This window comes from Furipterus horrens, unplaced genomic scaffold (genome assembly GCF_987537825.1).
Source record: "Furipterus horrens unplaced genomic scaffold, mFurHor1.1.pri manual_scaffold_5, whole genome shotgun sequence".
Taxonomy (NCBI): domain Eukaryota; kingdom Metazoa; phylum Chordata; class Mammalia; order Chiroptera; family Furipteridae; genus Furipterus; species Furipterus horrens.
In genome coordinates this window covers 202,483,142-202,497,299 of record NW_028327175.1, presented here as the reverse complement: position 1 = coordinate 202,497,299, position 14,158 = coordinate 202,483,142, and the positions used below count along the sequence as shown (strand labels likewise).

The following is a 14,158-nucleotide window of genomic DNA, read 5'->3' as shown; positions in this document are numbered from 1 at the left end:
TCACAGGCAAACTGTTTGCTGACAGGCAGTAAACACATCCTCGGAACTCACCGGGCCAGGGGCGCCAGAGGGACAAATGCAGGCAGTGACCTCATGCCGGTCACACTGGCCAGGCCCTTCCCGGGCAGGGGTCTGAGGCCTGGCGCCGCTGGCGTGGGGCCCGCTTTCCCCATTCCCACCCTTCGGCGGCCATTCCTCCCTCACCTTGTGAGCCTGGTCCAAGGCCTGCTTCCTGCAGTCCAGCTCCTCGTCCAGGTAGCCCTTCTGTTTACTGAAGAGCTCCTGAAACACGAGAGGGCCTGAGTCTCAGCCTCAGAGGCCTGGCCCGGCGATGCCGGGGAGCAGGCCACGTGCCGGGGCTCCCACCAACCTTCTCGATCTCCAGGTCGGCCATCTTCTGCTGCAGGGCTGACTCCGTCTCTTCGATCTGCTGGAGCCACTGAACACAAAGCAGAGCAGGTGACTGTGACCCTCGGGTGGCCATCCCACCTCTCCCGCTCTGTGAAGACAGCCTGGCGGGGGAGGGAGGCCCCTATGTCCCCCCCAACACTCTTCCTCCCAGAGGGAAGAGCCCCACCCTCGTGGGAGGCGGGCTGGGTGGCACCGCGGTCTCCGTGATGCCCGTGTGCCCAGGGTGCAGGCTACATCTGGGCCCGGCCCACAGCTGGCCTGCTCCCTGCCGAGCATGCCCCCAGACTGCCCCAGGGACAGGGGTGGCAGCAGGGGCAGCAGGGGGACATGCCCAGCGAGCTCTGCCCGGTGCTGCAGGCGGGGTGCGGCTCTCCCGGCCCCGGTCCTTGGATCCCTCTTCGCTGGACACCCCTTCTTGTTGGGGGCCCACAGAGGGTATGCTAAAGGGCAGTCTAGGGTGCACTGGGCAGGCTGGGGTTGTGTGTGGGACCAGGGTATGGGGATGCCGGGGTGTGGCAGCCCCCAAAGGAGGGTCCTGGCAGGTTAAACAGAACGTGGATGGTCTTAGAGACCCACCCCCTCTCCTGGCCTTTAGGGGGGAATGGGGGCCAGAGTTAGCACGGGGGTTAGGGCTTGCCGACTGCCATTTGCAACAGGGATGGTGGGTGCTTCTCGACCCACGCGTGTGCCAGACCTCCCAAGGGCACAGGAGCAGAGACCCCCACATCCCACCCCTTCCTCCCAGGAAGAGCATCTTCTCTGAGCTGAGCTAGGAGAGGGAGACCTGCTGGGAGCCAGCACCCCCCCACCGCCCCCCAAAGCATCCACAGCCCCTTTACCTTCTCAGCCAAAGTCAAGACTGTCCTGGCCTGGATGATGACCACTTGCTCTTCGTTCGTTAGATTCTGTGTCCAAAAGCAGAACACACATATAGTCAGGGGCGGGACCACCGGGGCAGCTGGGCTGAATGAGGGGTGCATGGTGGGGCTGAATGGGGGGGTGCACGGTGGGGCTGAATGAGGGGGGTACACGGTGGGGCTGAATGAGGGGTGCATGGTGGGGCTGAATGGGGGGTGCACGGTGGGGCTGAATGAGGGGGGTACACGGTGGGGCTGAATGAGGGGTGCATGGTGGGGCTGAATGGGGGTGCACAGTGGGGCTGAATGAGGGGTGCTAGTGGGACTGACTGAACAGATGCAGGGTGTAGGGCTGGGGCTACAGCTAAAAACGCTTTTGCTGAAATACCCTCCCAGGAGTCTGGTTCCCTCCTCTCCTGACCCTGCTCCCCTGGGTGCCTTCCTGTTTTGTCCCCCTTGCCCCCTCACTGCCGGTCTAAGCCCCCCGGCTGAATGGGACAGGCCGGGCATCGCGTCCAGCAGGCAGGCAGCAGCCACGGGCCTCCGTGCTACGTCCCCGTCTTCGCTTACAGCGGCTCTCGGCGTGTGCAGCCCGCGGGCAGCTGGGTCACCAAAACGCCGCTTAAGATGCGGAGCAAAGGTCCCGCGTGCGAGGCTGTGGACCGGCCCCTCGCCTGCTCTTTCTGCCTCTTTTCTGCACGTTTTATTCGCGTCTCCCTCCACGAGCCCACCTGGGCAGGCCCTCTGGGTGGGGCGGGTCTGGCTTCGGGGCCCCTGAGCCCCCTCACAGGGCGTGGGCACATGACGCGGGCCCTGCTCAGACCCCAGTTCTGGTTCCCGCTGCCGTGGCAGCGCCCTCAGGGCGGGGCTCTCTTGCCACCTGATACCCACGCAGGCAGCAAAGGGTGGGGGTCTGTTGCTGTAGGCACAGAGGCTGGCTCCCCCAAATCAGGCGTGGTGCTGGGCCTGGGGCCCGGTGCACCACACTCCTACCTGGGGACACTGGCCAGGCCGCACCAACGCCTGTGTGTGTGTGTGTGTGTGTGTGTGTGTGCTCACACGCACCTGCCCTCCTTTCTTCCACCTGCCAGTGCACTAATCTGGGGAAGGGCCGCACTCTCCCTTGAGAATGGGGACCAGGACGGGGAGCTCAAGGTGCCTGACTGCAGCCGGAGACCTTGTGTCTGTGAGAACGTCCTGGGGAGAGGCTCTGGGGTGTGGGGTGGGGCTGCCCCCCAGCCCAGTCCATGCACCCACTGGGCAGGGACTCAGGTGCAGGATGACGGACGGAGGCCGGATGGACAGATGAACAGACGGATGGAGGACAGAGAACAGAGGCTGGAGGGAGGGAGGGAGGGAGGCGCAGGGTAAGGCGGATGGAGGGACGGAATGTAAATGGAGGGAGGATGGGTGGATGGATGGATGGAAGATGGACGGGCAGAGGATGGAGGGGCGCAGGAAGGGGCACAGTCCCTTCGTCCCTCGGTAATGAGGGCTCCTTCCAGGAGTTGGCTGCTGAAATGGAAATCTGCCCTAAATGAGACATGGGGTTATTTGTGGGCTCTGCCCCTCCCAAACGGAGGACGCAAGGCTCCCAGGTCTGGGGTGTCTGAGGCCTTCCTCAGAGCTACGGCCCCTCCCAGCAAGGGTCTGGAAGGGTAAAGATGGAGAGGGATTTCAGAAGCGGAAAACACGTGGCCAGAGCATCTCTGCTGAGGACTTGGGTGCAGGCCCCGCACCCCAGCAGAGCAGAGGCCCCACCCTCCCATGTTTCTGGGCACTGGGCGCCACCCATACGGGCACAGGAGCAACACGAGAAAGGAATGAGGTTTCCCCCACATGCCTGGGGCCCATGTCCAGCAGCTCTGGCCACAGGAGGGGCGGCCGGGCAGGGCCACAGCTGGACTCACGGGCTGGGACCACGGGGGGCGGGGCCCCGGGGGCGGCGTGAGCAGCATGCACAGTCAGGAGAGCCACATACACTTACGGCGTTGTCCCCGAGAATGTCCAGCTTCTTCATCAGCTCGGTGACCAGGATGTCCTGGAGGGAGACATGGGACACAGGGAGGTGAGCGCCGGCAGGGCGCGGGTGGGCGTGGGCACGGGGGTGCTGCTGGGGCGGGGCTTACCGCCACGCCTTCTGCCTCGCAGCGCGCTTGGAGGGGGCTCTTGCCGTCCACAAAGGGGGTGTGGTGAAAGTTGATGGCGGGCGACTTCCTCTCCCTCTCCTAGATGGAGAGCAAGGCTGGGCCAGGCCCCCTGCACCCCACCCTGCCATCTCCTCCCTCCAGGGGCAGCCAGGGGGCAGCCAGGGAACACAGCGAAGCCACAGGGACCTCAGTGTGCGCGACGCCCCGGCTGTGGTGCTGGCTGAAAGCTCGCGGGACCTGCTCGAGGAGAGAGCCCCTGAGCAGACGCCCATGGGAGCAGGACCATCCGCCGTGAACCCCAGTGTCCCCCATGGGCCTAACCAGAGCAAGGCCCCCAGGACAGTGGCTGGAGCTGCCACACCCTCATCCAGGACCCACTGCAGGAGCCCTGGAGGCCGAGAGGATGGCCACCCACAGGGGCAGCGGCAGGGTGGACACCAGCCCAGTCCCTGCCTTCCCACCTCAGAGGTGGATCACATGTCACGGCTACCCACGCAGGGAGGAGTGGCTGGTGGAAGGTGGGTGGAGCCATGGGGGCCTCCAGGCGCAGCCGGAGCTCTCCTGGAGCAGACTTGACCACCCCCCAAAAGGGGGCCGAGGGCCCGGCGGAGGGTGAGGACCAGCACAGCAGAGCCCAGACCACGGTGTCGGTCCACATATGGCCCCTCGTACAGAGAGGTGCACCCATTCCAAGCAGGCCTTTGGGGTCGTGTGTCAGAGAGGCTGAGCGGGGGGCTGGCTCAGCCCTTCGTCCCACCAGCTCTGCGGGCGAGCACGCAGCGCCCCCGCTCACGCCCGGCACGCGGCCCATGGCGCACCTCCAGCTCCAGGATCCGGAACTCCAGCAGCTCGTTCTGGTCTTTTGCATCCTGGACCTCATGTTTGAGCCGAGCCTCCTGTGTCTCCATTTGCTTAATCTGTAAAATAAAAGATGGAGGAGACACTGGAGGGCATGTGAGGTCAGTCAACTACTGGGGCGCCTGACTCAAGGTCCTTCCTCCAGCCTGCGCCTGGGGGTGCACCCTAGCGTGCCTGGCTGGGTCCTACCCCTCCGCTAATGCGGGGTGGGGAAGCTTCCTGGCCAGGTGCATGGGGCCGGGAAAGAGAGGGCCCCACCCAGGACAGAGGGGTGAGGTGTCCCCATGAGGCCCCTGCCTCACCCAGGCCAGGGCAGCGCTCTGGGATCCCAGCTTGTCCAGAGCTGGAGGGACGCTGGCCACAGGACCACATGCTGTGGCTGCCTGGCCCTCCCCAGAACCGACGTCACTAATTAAGGGACTGTTGCTCCCTGCAGCCCGAGAAAAGCACAAGCCGTGAGTGTGCATGTGTGTGTTGGCTTGTGTGTGTGTACGTGTGTGCGTGTGAGCCCGGCCAACCATGGAGCGAGAAGCTGCTACAGACGCTGGGCCCCACCCAGCCGGTTGCCTCCTTCCTGGCCGCTCGCCCCAGGAAGCTGGGAGGGCAGATAGGCAGCCCGCAGCAGTGGGCCGCAGGGAGGGCCCATGGGTGGGACCGGCAGGCACCCCCGCCCCGCGCTGCAGGGACCCGCGCCTCCGTGAGCGCCAAGCCGTTGTGCTTTTCCTGGGGAACCGACCAGACCCGCACAGGTCGGACACACCTTTTCGACAAGCTCCTGGTTTCTCCGGTACAGGGCTTGCTTCTCTTCAATCCACTTCATGTCCTTGAGGAGGGAGCGGAAACGGAGAAGTAAACGCGCAGCCGGAGGGACTCGGAAACCCACATTCTAATCACCATCTCGCGGAACAAGGGCTCCACAAGAGGACTCCATGCCCAGCATCTGAAGCTGCCACCTCGGGACGGTTCCGACGGCCCATCTCCTCGGGCATCCTGGGCAGAGAGCCGGAGGGGACAGCCCTGCTCCGGCCGGACCCCACATGCCTGCCCGGCGGCGCTCACCTGCCCCTGCTCCGCCAGCGCCCTCTCCAGGTCCTCGATCCGCGCCTGCGCCCTCTGCGCGTCTGCTTGGAGCTGCTCACGGGTCTGTGGGCGGGAGCAGAGAGACATCAAATTTTCCCTAAGAGCCAGGACACGGCCACCCGGGGGAGGTTCCGGGGCCGGCCTGCGGGGTCGGTGAGTGCGGAACGGCCGGCGGTGGCTTTGCGAGAAGGCTCTGCGGAAGGAAGGGCCCCCAGGCTGGCTGGAAGCACGCGGCCTCCCTGGATTATGGAAGGTCTGGGGTTCTTTCTGAGGGATCAGTGGGGGAAACCCTCCTTTGCGGGGGAAACCGCCGCTGAGAGCGGCAGGGCTGCTGGGTGCCTGCCAGGGCGTGTCCCTGCCTCTGGGTGACAGTGATGACCACCCACAGGTGGGCTGGCAAAGCCACCAGCCGGCCGGGCCCCAGCAGCACCTTCCCTTCAGCCTCCCATGGGTTCCCTCCTCCTCTGAGCCTGTCCCTTGTTTAGGAAACCAGCCCCCTACGTGCTGCCTGGACTTAAGGGGTCCCAGCCACCCTCCCGTGAGTTAACTCCCTCTGGGGTCTGAACCATGGGCACTTCCTCCCGATGGGCACTCCTGCCCCTGGGAACAGCTTCCAGGGCACACGGATGTGGGCGTTTGGGGCTGGCTGGGCACGGCGCCCGGGGCCCCGCGACTCGGGAGGGAGGCCCACGCGGCCCTGGCGCTGGCTCTGACCCCCTCTCTCTCCCCACATACCCCTCCTCCCTCTCCTGGCTGCCGCTCTCCCTGAGGACGGCAGGGACAGAAGTGAAGGGTCTGGGAGAACCTGGGGTGGGGGTGGGGTTCTCGTTAGCCCTCGCCCCGTGCTCTCCGACTGGGGGAGGGGAGGGGTGCCGGCCACCAGTCTGGGGACCACAGGTGGAAGGGCTGTCCCTGTGCTCCCCCCCCATGGCCAGGCCTCCCTGACTTGTGCAGGGGGAGGTGACACCCCCAACAGTCTGCCTGTGTGGGGTGTCACTTTTAAAAACACAGTTTGGATGTGTTTACTCTCTAGGCAAAGACCTTGAGGCCATGTTGTCTGTCTGTGTGGCCCCCAAACAAATGTTTCTCCGCTGCCCAACAGGAAGAACAGAAAAGGTTCTTCCCACTTCCCAGTGGTCACAGCAGCTGCCCGTCTGCCACTCGAGAAGAGGCTCGGCCGGTCCCACCCGGCTGCCCCGGCGCCACCGGGAACGGACCGAGTCCACACGGTCCCTGCCCACGCCACCCCCATTCCTGTAGCTGCTCCCCCTCGAGTCCAGGCAGCTCGGGGATGGTCAGGGAGGTGGGAGAGGACCTCAGGTGGAGCCCTGTGAGGGACCCCGCCTCTCCTCCCCTGGCAGCCAGCAGAGAGCGCCCGTCAGCCCCAGGAGGGACACAGACGAGGATGAACCCCGTCCACCCAGGAAGCGGGGCAGGAGTGGGACACGTACGGGCGCTGGTGGGGCTGCCCTGTGAGGCCCGGGACGAGGGGGGCACAGCCTGGGCTCAGCGTGGGCTGCATGAATGAACCGTCTCGGCCAACGGCAAACCCCGAGCTCGAACACTGGCCCTCCCTCCCCCTCCCCACACCTCCATGAGGGACAGCTCCCTAAATGCACCGCTGCCAGGGTGGCCACAAAGGTCACTCCACCTTCACGGTGCAGCAGGCCCTGTGGCCTCCAGGCCGGCCCGGACGGAGCAGGACAACACACTCAGGAGGTTCAGCTGCCCCCCTGCCCAGCCCGGCCCGGCCCAGCCCAGACGACAGCTTCTCCACACAGGCTCCCAGTCGCCTGGTGGGCATCACGGCCATGCCAACTGCAGGAGAGGAGGGCCCGGGTGGGAATGTGGGGTGATGCCCCCGTGTCCCTGCCACAGCTGGGGGTCAAGCGGGAGGGCCCCTGGAGTGAGAGTCAGTTAGACCTTAACTTCTCGCTCGGCGTCCAGCGTCCCTCCGACCTGCTCCTGCAGCAGGGCGTACGCGCGCTGTAGGGCCTGGTACTCCATGGTCAGCTGCCGGAACCGCAGCTCCGTCTCCTCCTTGGCCATGCCCTGCAGAGGCGCACAGACCAGCGTGAGGGCCTGCCTCTCCCTGGGGCCCGGGAGGGGAGTCTGAGCCCCTTGTGGGGGGCGGAATGTGGGTGGCCGGAGCCCCGCCCCGCCCTGGTACCCCCGGGAGGAGAGCATGGCTGGAGCTGTCCACCCCAACGGCCAGATCCCTCCCCACCTGCCACCCACTGCAGGCCCTTCCTGCCCGGGCCCCTCACGCCTCCTGCTGGCTGCAGTGACACCTGCTGCCCGTGAGAGGACGGGGCTGTGGCCACTGCTTCTGAGGCCCCACCAGACCCCGAAGGGCTCACTGCCCAGGAAACAAGCAGAGGTCTGCGTGCGAGGGCCCGGGAGCCCCGCCTGTGCCCTGAGCCCGCCTGGCGGCAGGTGAGCTGCCGTGTCTGAGGCTGAGGCGACAGGCAGCTCCAGGGCCACCGGGTCCCTGCCAGGGGCGGTCCCTTCTTGTTCCCTGGGTACAGGGCAGGCCCAGTCAGCACAGACTCAAATGGCTGAGTTTGAGGGACGGGGGATGGTACGTGGCCTTCTTTTTGTCAGAGATGAAGCCTCTGCTGCCTGCGCACCTCCCCGTGTGTGCCCCCCCACGCCCCCCGGTGGTGGTGACAGCCCCGGGCTGGGGTTCAGGCCTCCCCAGCCGTGCTGCAGTCCCTTTAACCTCTGCAGGGGGATCACTGGACGGGGTGAAGCAGAGGGGTGTGTGAGCCCTGCACTGTGGGGGTGGGGGCAGGGCCAGGGAGGGCCACCTGGCTACCTCTGCAGGGAGCTGCCCCCCCGACCCTGGCCCTGCCGCCCCGGTACCTCCTCCAGGTCATCGTCTGGGGTGCATGGGGTCTGGTCCGTCCTGTCTGTCTGGTAGGATATGGAAGAGCCGTCGGATTCCAGGGAAGCCTCTTCATCGTACCCGAAGAAGGTCTCCACCACGACCGGCTTTGAAGGAAGGGAGAGTGTCAGTCCCCGCCCAGCCAGGCTGGGACGCCGGCCCCCGGGTCTCTGGGCCGCCCGCCTGCCCTCTCCTCTGCTGCCCAGCCGTGGGCCCCTGCCCAGCGCACTCCAGGCTCCACCTCAGCCCCCCAGCCTCAGGGGCCACACGGCCCTTGTGGAAGCAGGCTGGCGAGGAGCAGAGCGGAGAGGGAATCAGAGGTCCACGGAGAGGTGGCTGCCATCGCCGTGTGGACTGAGCAGGGCCACGAGGACCAGCTCTGCACGTCCCAGGGCAGCGGCACGCAGATGTCACTGTGCAGGTGACGTGTCCCGGGACTAACGGTGAGCAGCAGCCCTGCCTTTAGCAAGTGGTGCCTTCTCTAGCGATTCATTTTTGTTGTGCTTTCAAAGTACCATCCTTGGCCGATCAGAATAAAAGTAGAAACAAGAGCAAAAGCTGGTCCTTCCCCAGCTCGCATGAGGGCCCTGCCCGAGGGACACCCCACAGCTCATCTCTGAGGTTAGCAGCCCGGCCCCTCCCCCAGGCCCCCGTGTGCTCCAGTTCAAGTATGGCCCCCAAGCCCGTTCTGCTCCCTGAGGGCTCCTGACTCACCCGCCTGTCTCTCCCCGTCTCAGGGAAGCACGCACCTCCCCCAGCCCATCCACGCTGCTGGCTCCTGCTGTCGGCTGGCCTCTGACCCTCCCTCAGTGCACTAAGCGACCTCTCGTACCTCCTGGGGGCCTTTTTAAGGCCCAGACAAACCCACGAATGAACATCGCGGACTGTTCAAAACCAAACAAAAACACACGTGCTTTGTAAAAAGCAGGACACGAGCCGGGCCCCTAGGAAAGGTCTCGCAGATCTGCTCTAATAAAAATCCGCTCTGTAGAAAAGGGTTGTGCTGCCGAGACACCGCCAGGTCTTCACGGGAGGGGCCTGCGTACCAGGGGCTGCAGCCGGCGGGTGGCCGTGCTTCGGGCCTCGGGTCCTGGAGTCCTGGCAGGCCCCACGCAGGGCCTGTGGCTGACCCCTCCCCCTCCTTGTTGTTGTCACGAGCTCATATCTTCTCGTGGACATTTAACAGAAAAAAGGCATTCCTGACCCGTGTGGCTCAGTGGGTTGGGTGTCGTCCTGCAAACCGGTCAGGGCCGGGCCTGGGTTGCGGGTTTGGTTCCTGGTTGGGGCGCGTGCAAGAGCCAGCCTACCGATGTTCCCCTCCCCCTCTCTCCCTCCCTCCCCCTCCCTTAGAAGTAAATAAATAAAATCTCTAAAAATATATCTTAAAAGAAAGAAGGCTGGATTTTTAATTTAAAATTATGGACAGAGTATTGACTTTGGACCCTGCGTCGGTCATTTCACGGGAACCGTTTTTGGAAATAATGGAACCATTTTCTTTTCACCGCCAAAGGAAGAGGCTCCTTCCTCCTCGGCGGCTTTTGGAGCCCGCGCATCCGCGCCCCGCGCCGCCCTCACGCTCACCTTGGGGAGCTTTGCCATCTTCTTCCTCTGCTTCCGGAACCGCAGCAGCTTGTCGCGCTCCTGCAGAGGCCAGTTGAAGGGACGCGTCTGAGTGACTGAGCAGCTCTCTCAGTGTCAGAGGCACAGGCGGACGTGGCGTGTTGCTGCCTGCGTGGACAGGCCGCTCCCGCCGTCACAGCACCTGTGCCCACGGCCCCTCGGGTGGCAGGAGCGGCCGGCTCACCACCCTTGGCGCCCCCCCAGCTTCCTTCATGGCTGTGGCTGGTTTGGGGTCCCGCACGCGCATTTGAGGGGCATGCATGGAAAGGGGCCTGAGAGGACAGATGGGCCAGACCCTGTGTCCTCTGAGCGCAAGTCTGCAGGAGTGGAGCCCGTGGATGGGGGCGGGGGCCTGTGAGCATGGGCAGCGGCAACCCGCTTCTCTCCGGAAGCCAGGCTGCCTTTCTGTGACCCTGGCAGAACCCACCAGACCCGGACCCCAGGCCCGTGCTGGCTGGGAGGCCCGTGGCTGGGGAAGGGCCCCAGGAGGGGAGCCCACAGGCCTCTGTGTGATTAAGCAACTCAAGAAGGAGCACAGCTGGGCGCTGCCACGGGCCAGCGGCAGAGGCGGCCCCCTGACAGAGGACGTCCTCAGTCACCACACCAAGGCCTCAGGGCAGGTACCACTGTGGCCACAAAATCCACCCAGATGCTGGCACGGCCACTTCTGTCTGGCCTGGAAGGAGCTGTGGGCACAGGTGGGGTCCCAGGGACAAGGCCAGGTGGGGTCCCAGGGACAAGGACAGATAGGGCCGCGTGATACTTACTAACACACTCTTCACGTAGCCGGCCGTCTCCAGGGTCTATGGGAAGAGAGGACAGCAGTCTGGGGAACCCGAGCGTGGACCTGCCCCCAGGACCCCAGAGCCCTGCGCACCCCCACCTCTGCCGCTTCCTGCCCTGGGAAGGACGAGTCTGCCAGTCCTTCCTCCTTCCCCCAGCTGCGGCCCCGGGCCCTCGGTCAGGACAGGTGGCCTTTCGGAACCCGGGGATGTGTGTTTGTGTGGGTGTTTCCCCTTCCTGTTCCCTCCCTGAGTTCTTACAACTGTGGAAACTGAGGGTCACGGCGTCATTGGGCAAGACAGGAGCCCGGGCCTCAGGGAGGCTGCTGGGGGGCCCCAACCCGCAGCCTGTGGGGGCAGGGCCACCTCTCTGTCCCATCCCTGTCACTTCGGAGGTGATGTCAGTCACTGAAACAGCACTTCCAGCCACGTGCAACGCCAGCCGCAGAGAGGGAGGCTGTTGCCGCCACTGTGGCCCGAGGACACAGAAGGACTGGCAGCTCATTCTGAAAGACCTGACCATGGCGTTAGCTGGGGTCCCAACAACGAGCAGAATGTGCCCCGAATCAGGACGCACGGAGGATTGGAAAGTTGGGCTGGGGGCCTCAGGGCTGCAGGACAGGGCAGTACAGATGGCCTGATGCGGCCCCCCAAAAGGTGGGGCCACGTCATAGTCCCTAGAATCTGGGATTGTGGCCTTCTGTGGAAATAGGGTCTTTGCAGATGGGATTAAATTAGGGATTTTGAGATGAGGCCATCCTGGATTGGGGTGGGCAAGTGTCCTTACAAGAGGAGAGACACAGCCCTGGCTGGTGTGGCTCAGTGGACTGAGCACTGGCCTGCGGACTGAAAGGTCACCGGTTCGATTCCCAGTCAGAGCACAGGCCTGGGCTGCAGGCCAGCTCTCCGGTTGGGGGCGTGTGAGAAGCAACTGATCGATGTATCTCTCGCACATGGATGTTTCTCTCCCTCTCTTTCTCCCTCCCTCCCCTTCTCTCTAAAAATAAATAAATAAAATATTTAAAAAGTAAAAATAAAGTGGCTTTAAAAAAAAGAAGAGAGACACAGAGAGAAGGCCCCTTGAAGCCAGGCAGGGGCGGGAGAGCCGTGGCCCCAGAAGCCCCGCCCCCACGCACCAGGACGCCTGTCCCTGCCAGAGCCCCGACTGTGGGTTTCCGGCCTGCAGGGCCGTGAGGGAACGGGTGCTGCTGTCTCATGCCCCTGGCTGTGGCCTCGGGGGCCAGGGCCTGATGCTGGCGGAGTGGTGGCTCCCGGAACGCCCGGCCCAGCGCGATGAGGAGAAAGAGCGCGGAGCTCTGCGCAGGGCCGCCTCCAGCCCCAGAGGCACCGGGGAGGGGCCAGAAGACAAACGACCCCCACCTCCTGGGGGATCCTTGGTGGCAGACCCCAGGGGCCATGGGCTCAGGGTGTGACCTCTCGGGGCAGAAGAGAGCAGGGAGGGGAGGGCCAGACCCTGGCGCCCGGGCACCTTGGAAAGCTCGTCTATGAGGTTCTGCTGCTCCACAATCTGCAGCTTCAGAAAGTCAACTTCTCTGTCGTCCTGACTCTGGTCCAGGTCATTCAAGGAGCTGGGTCTCCTTATAATCTCGGTTCTCTGTCTCTGAAAAACCAATAAGACCGCGTCGCGAGGGTGGAGCCGGGTGGCCCAAGTGGGAGATGGGATGCCAGGGTCTTCCCGCTCTCTGCTCAGACCTTGGGGCGGCCGCGCTGCCGAGCCTGGGGAAACCAAGGCTGCGTCTTGGCTGGTCCCCGATGTGGGGGCGGGGCGGTGCAGCCCGGCTCAGCGCCCATGGGGAGATGATGCTCCCCAAGACGAGACCCTGTGAGCTGTCCATGCCAGTTCACACCCTGCTGCTATTGCTCAAGTCAGAGTGTAAAAAGAGGAGTGCTCTGCGGGGGCACACCTGCCCCTCCCCCACACTGCTGAGCCCCTCACTCAGGGTCTCTGGGGCCCTCAGGACCAGAAGGAACACACCAGACTCCAGCTCGTCATCCCCAACTCCACTTAGTCGTGGCGGCAGGAGGGGACCCCCACCCCCACCCCCACCGATTCCCAAGCCCTGTGCCTGGCCTGCTGTTCCTTTCTCCCCTGAGGCCTGTGCTGGGGCCCCCACCACCTCTGCCCACAGTGCTCAGAGCTGGATGGCGGCCTGGGGCTGGGAGATGTGGCTGTTCAGTGTCTTCCCTGCTGGCTCCTGTCACTCCCCAGGCAGGGGACGAGGGCCGCGGAAGAGGTCGTTATGGCAACGCAGGCCCGCGCACCCTCTGCTGGCTGACGGACACATCAGGGCCCCTTACCATTTCTATGTTCTCCTGGGTGACAAATTTTAACTTGTTTTCCATGCGACGTAAATTGTGGGACAGACTCTCGTTCTTCCGAGTGAGACGTTTGTTTTTGTCCAGCAGTGGCTTGTACTGGCTTTCAGCTTCTCGAACTCGCTTTAGCTGAGAGACACGATTGGTGATGGACACCGTGTTTCTAGTTGTGACAGACAGAGCACGCGCAGGACAAGCAGGCGCGGCTGCGGACGGTGCCATCAGGTCCAGGGGGGGCAGCGGCACCGGGACCCCGCGGGCGCTGTGAGAAGCACTCACTGGGGCACAAGCTGCTCGGAAATCTCAGTGGCTGCAAGGACTGACGGTGACGGCGCCACCGAAGGGTGACGTCCTCACACCTCCCACACTATGTGAAGAACTGAGGAGGCTTCCCCCAATGACACGGAGCAGGGATCAGCCAACCAGCGTCTGAGGTCCGAATGGGCCCTCAACCGTTTTATTGGCAACAGCCAGGAGGCCAAGACGCCAGCCCCAACCTGGTCACCGGCGCTCCTTTCTGCGAGGAATTCTGGACGTGGATTCCCCACCCCCACCCCCACCCCATCGCTACACCGCAGCGCCGAGCCCCTGGGGTCCGAGGACCCAGCCTGCCCGCCTGCGCGCCCCCGCCGCTGGCTCACCAGCTCGTTCCTCTCCTCCGAGAGCAGGGCGTTCCGGTCCTCCAGCTTCCGAATGATCGCGCTGAGCTCTGCGATTTTAAGTTGGAAGCGCCGAGCATCCTTCTCGTCCAGCTGCTGTTCCTAAAACAGAGGTCAACTGCAAAATAACCGGTCCTCGACACAGAGGCCTCCGCACAGCCCAGCACACCGCGAACCCGGGGCGCGGCTGGGTCACGGGCCCGGGCCTCCGGGTGGGCGGTGGGCGGTGGGGCCCTCCGAGGGGCTGGAGCCCCTTGGCTCGGCAAAGCGCGAGATGGTGCGGAATGCGGGAGCAGCAATGACCAGAAAATGCAAGCGCGGGGCAAGGGCGTGCGCGCAGGTACGCTGGCTGCAGGGAGCCCCGGAGTGTCAGCACTGGCCCCCCAGGCCCCTGCGATCCGCCCCCACGCCTGCTGCCCGTCAGGAAGGGTCCGCCCCGCCCCCAGGGGGGAAGCCACTTCCCTGATGTGATCATGTGAGCGCAGAGCACATTTGACCTAAGACCCTCAAAAGCTGG

At 64.5% G+C, this 14,158-nt stretch overlaps 1 protein-coding gene across 1 annotated transcript in view; it reads right to left on the bottom strand.

Moving 5' to 3' along the window:
• JAKMIP3 (Janus kinase and microtubule interacting protein 3) overlaps window positions 1-14,158 on the bottom strand; it is a 51,282-nt gene that overhangs the window by 11,682 nt on the left and 25,442 nt on the right. The window contains exons 5-19 of the mRNA XM_090278804.1: window positions 13,624-13,743; window positions 12,965-13,111; window positions 12,135-12,266; window positions 10,631-10,666; window positions 9,825-9,884; window positions 8,222-8,350; window positions 7,280-7,408; window positions 5,336-5,419; window positions 5,037-5,099; window positions 4,237-4,335; window positions 3,398-3,496; window positions 3,256-3,309; window positions 1,251-1,316; window positions 371-439; window positions 205-282 (exon numbers count right to left, since the gene is read on the bottom strand). Coding sequence (XP_090134930.1) covers window positions 205-282; window positions 371-439; window positions 1,251-1,316; window positions 3,256-3,309; window positions 3,398-3,496; window positions 4,237-4,335; window positions 5,037-5,099; window positions 5,336-5,419; window positions 7,280-7,408; window positions 8,222-8,350; window positions 9,825-9,884; window positions 10,631-10,666; window positions 12,135-12,266; window positions 12,965-13,111; window positions 13,624-13,743 — 1,365 coding nt within the window. The remainder of the gene's footprint in view (window positions 1-204; window positions 283-370; window positions 440-1,250; window positions 1,317-3,255; window positions 3,310-3,397; window positions 3,497-4,236; window positions 4,336-5,036; window positions 5,100-5,335; window positions 5,420-7,279; window positions 7,409-8,221; window positions 8,351-9,824; window positions 9,885-10,630; window positions 10,667-12,134; window positions 12,267-12,964; window positions 13,112-13,623; window positions 13,744-14,158) is intronic.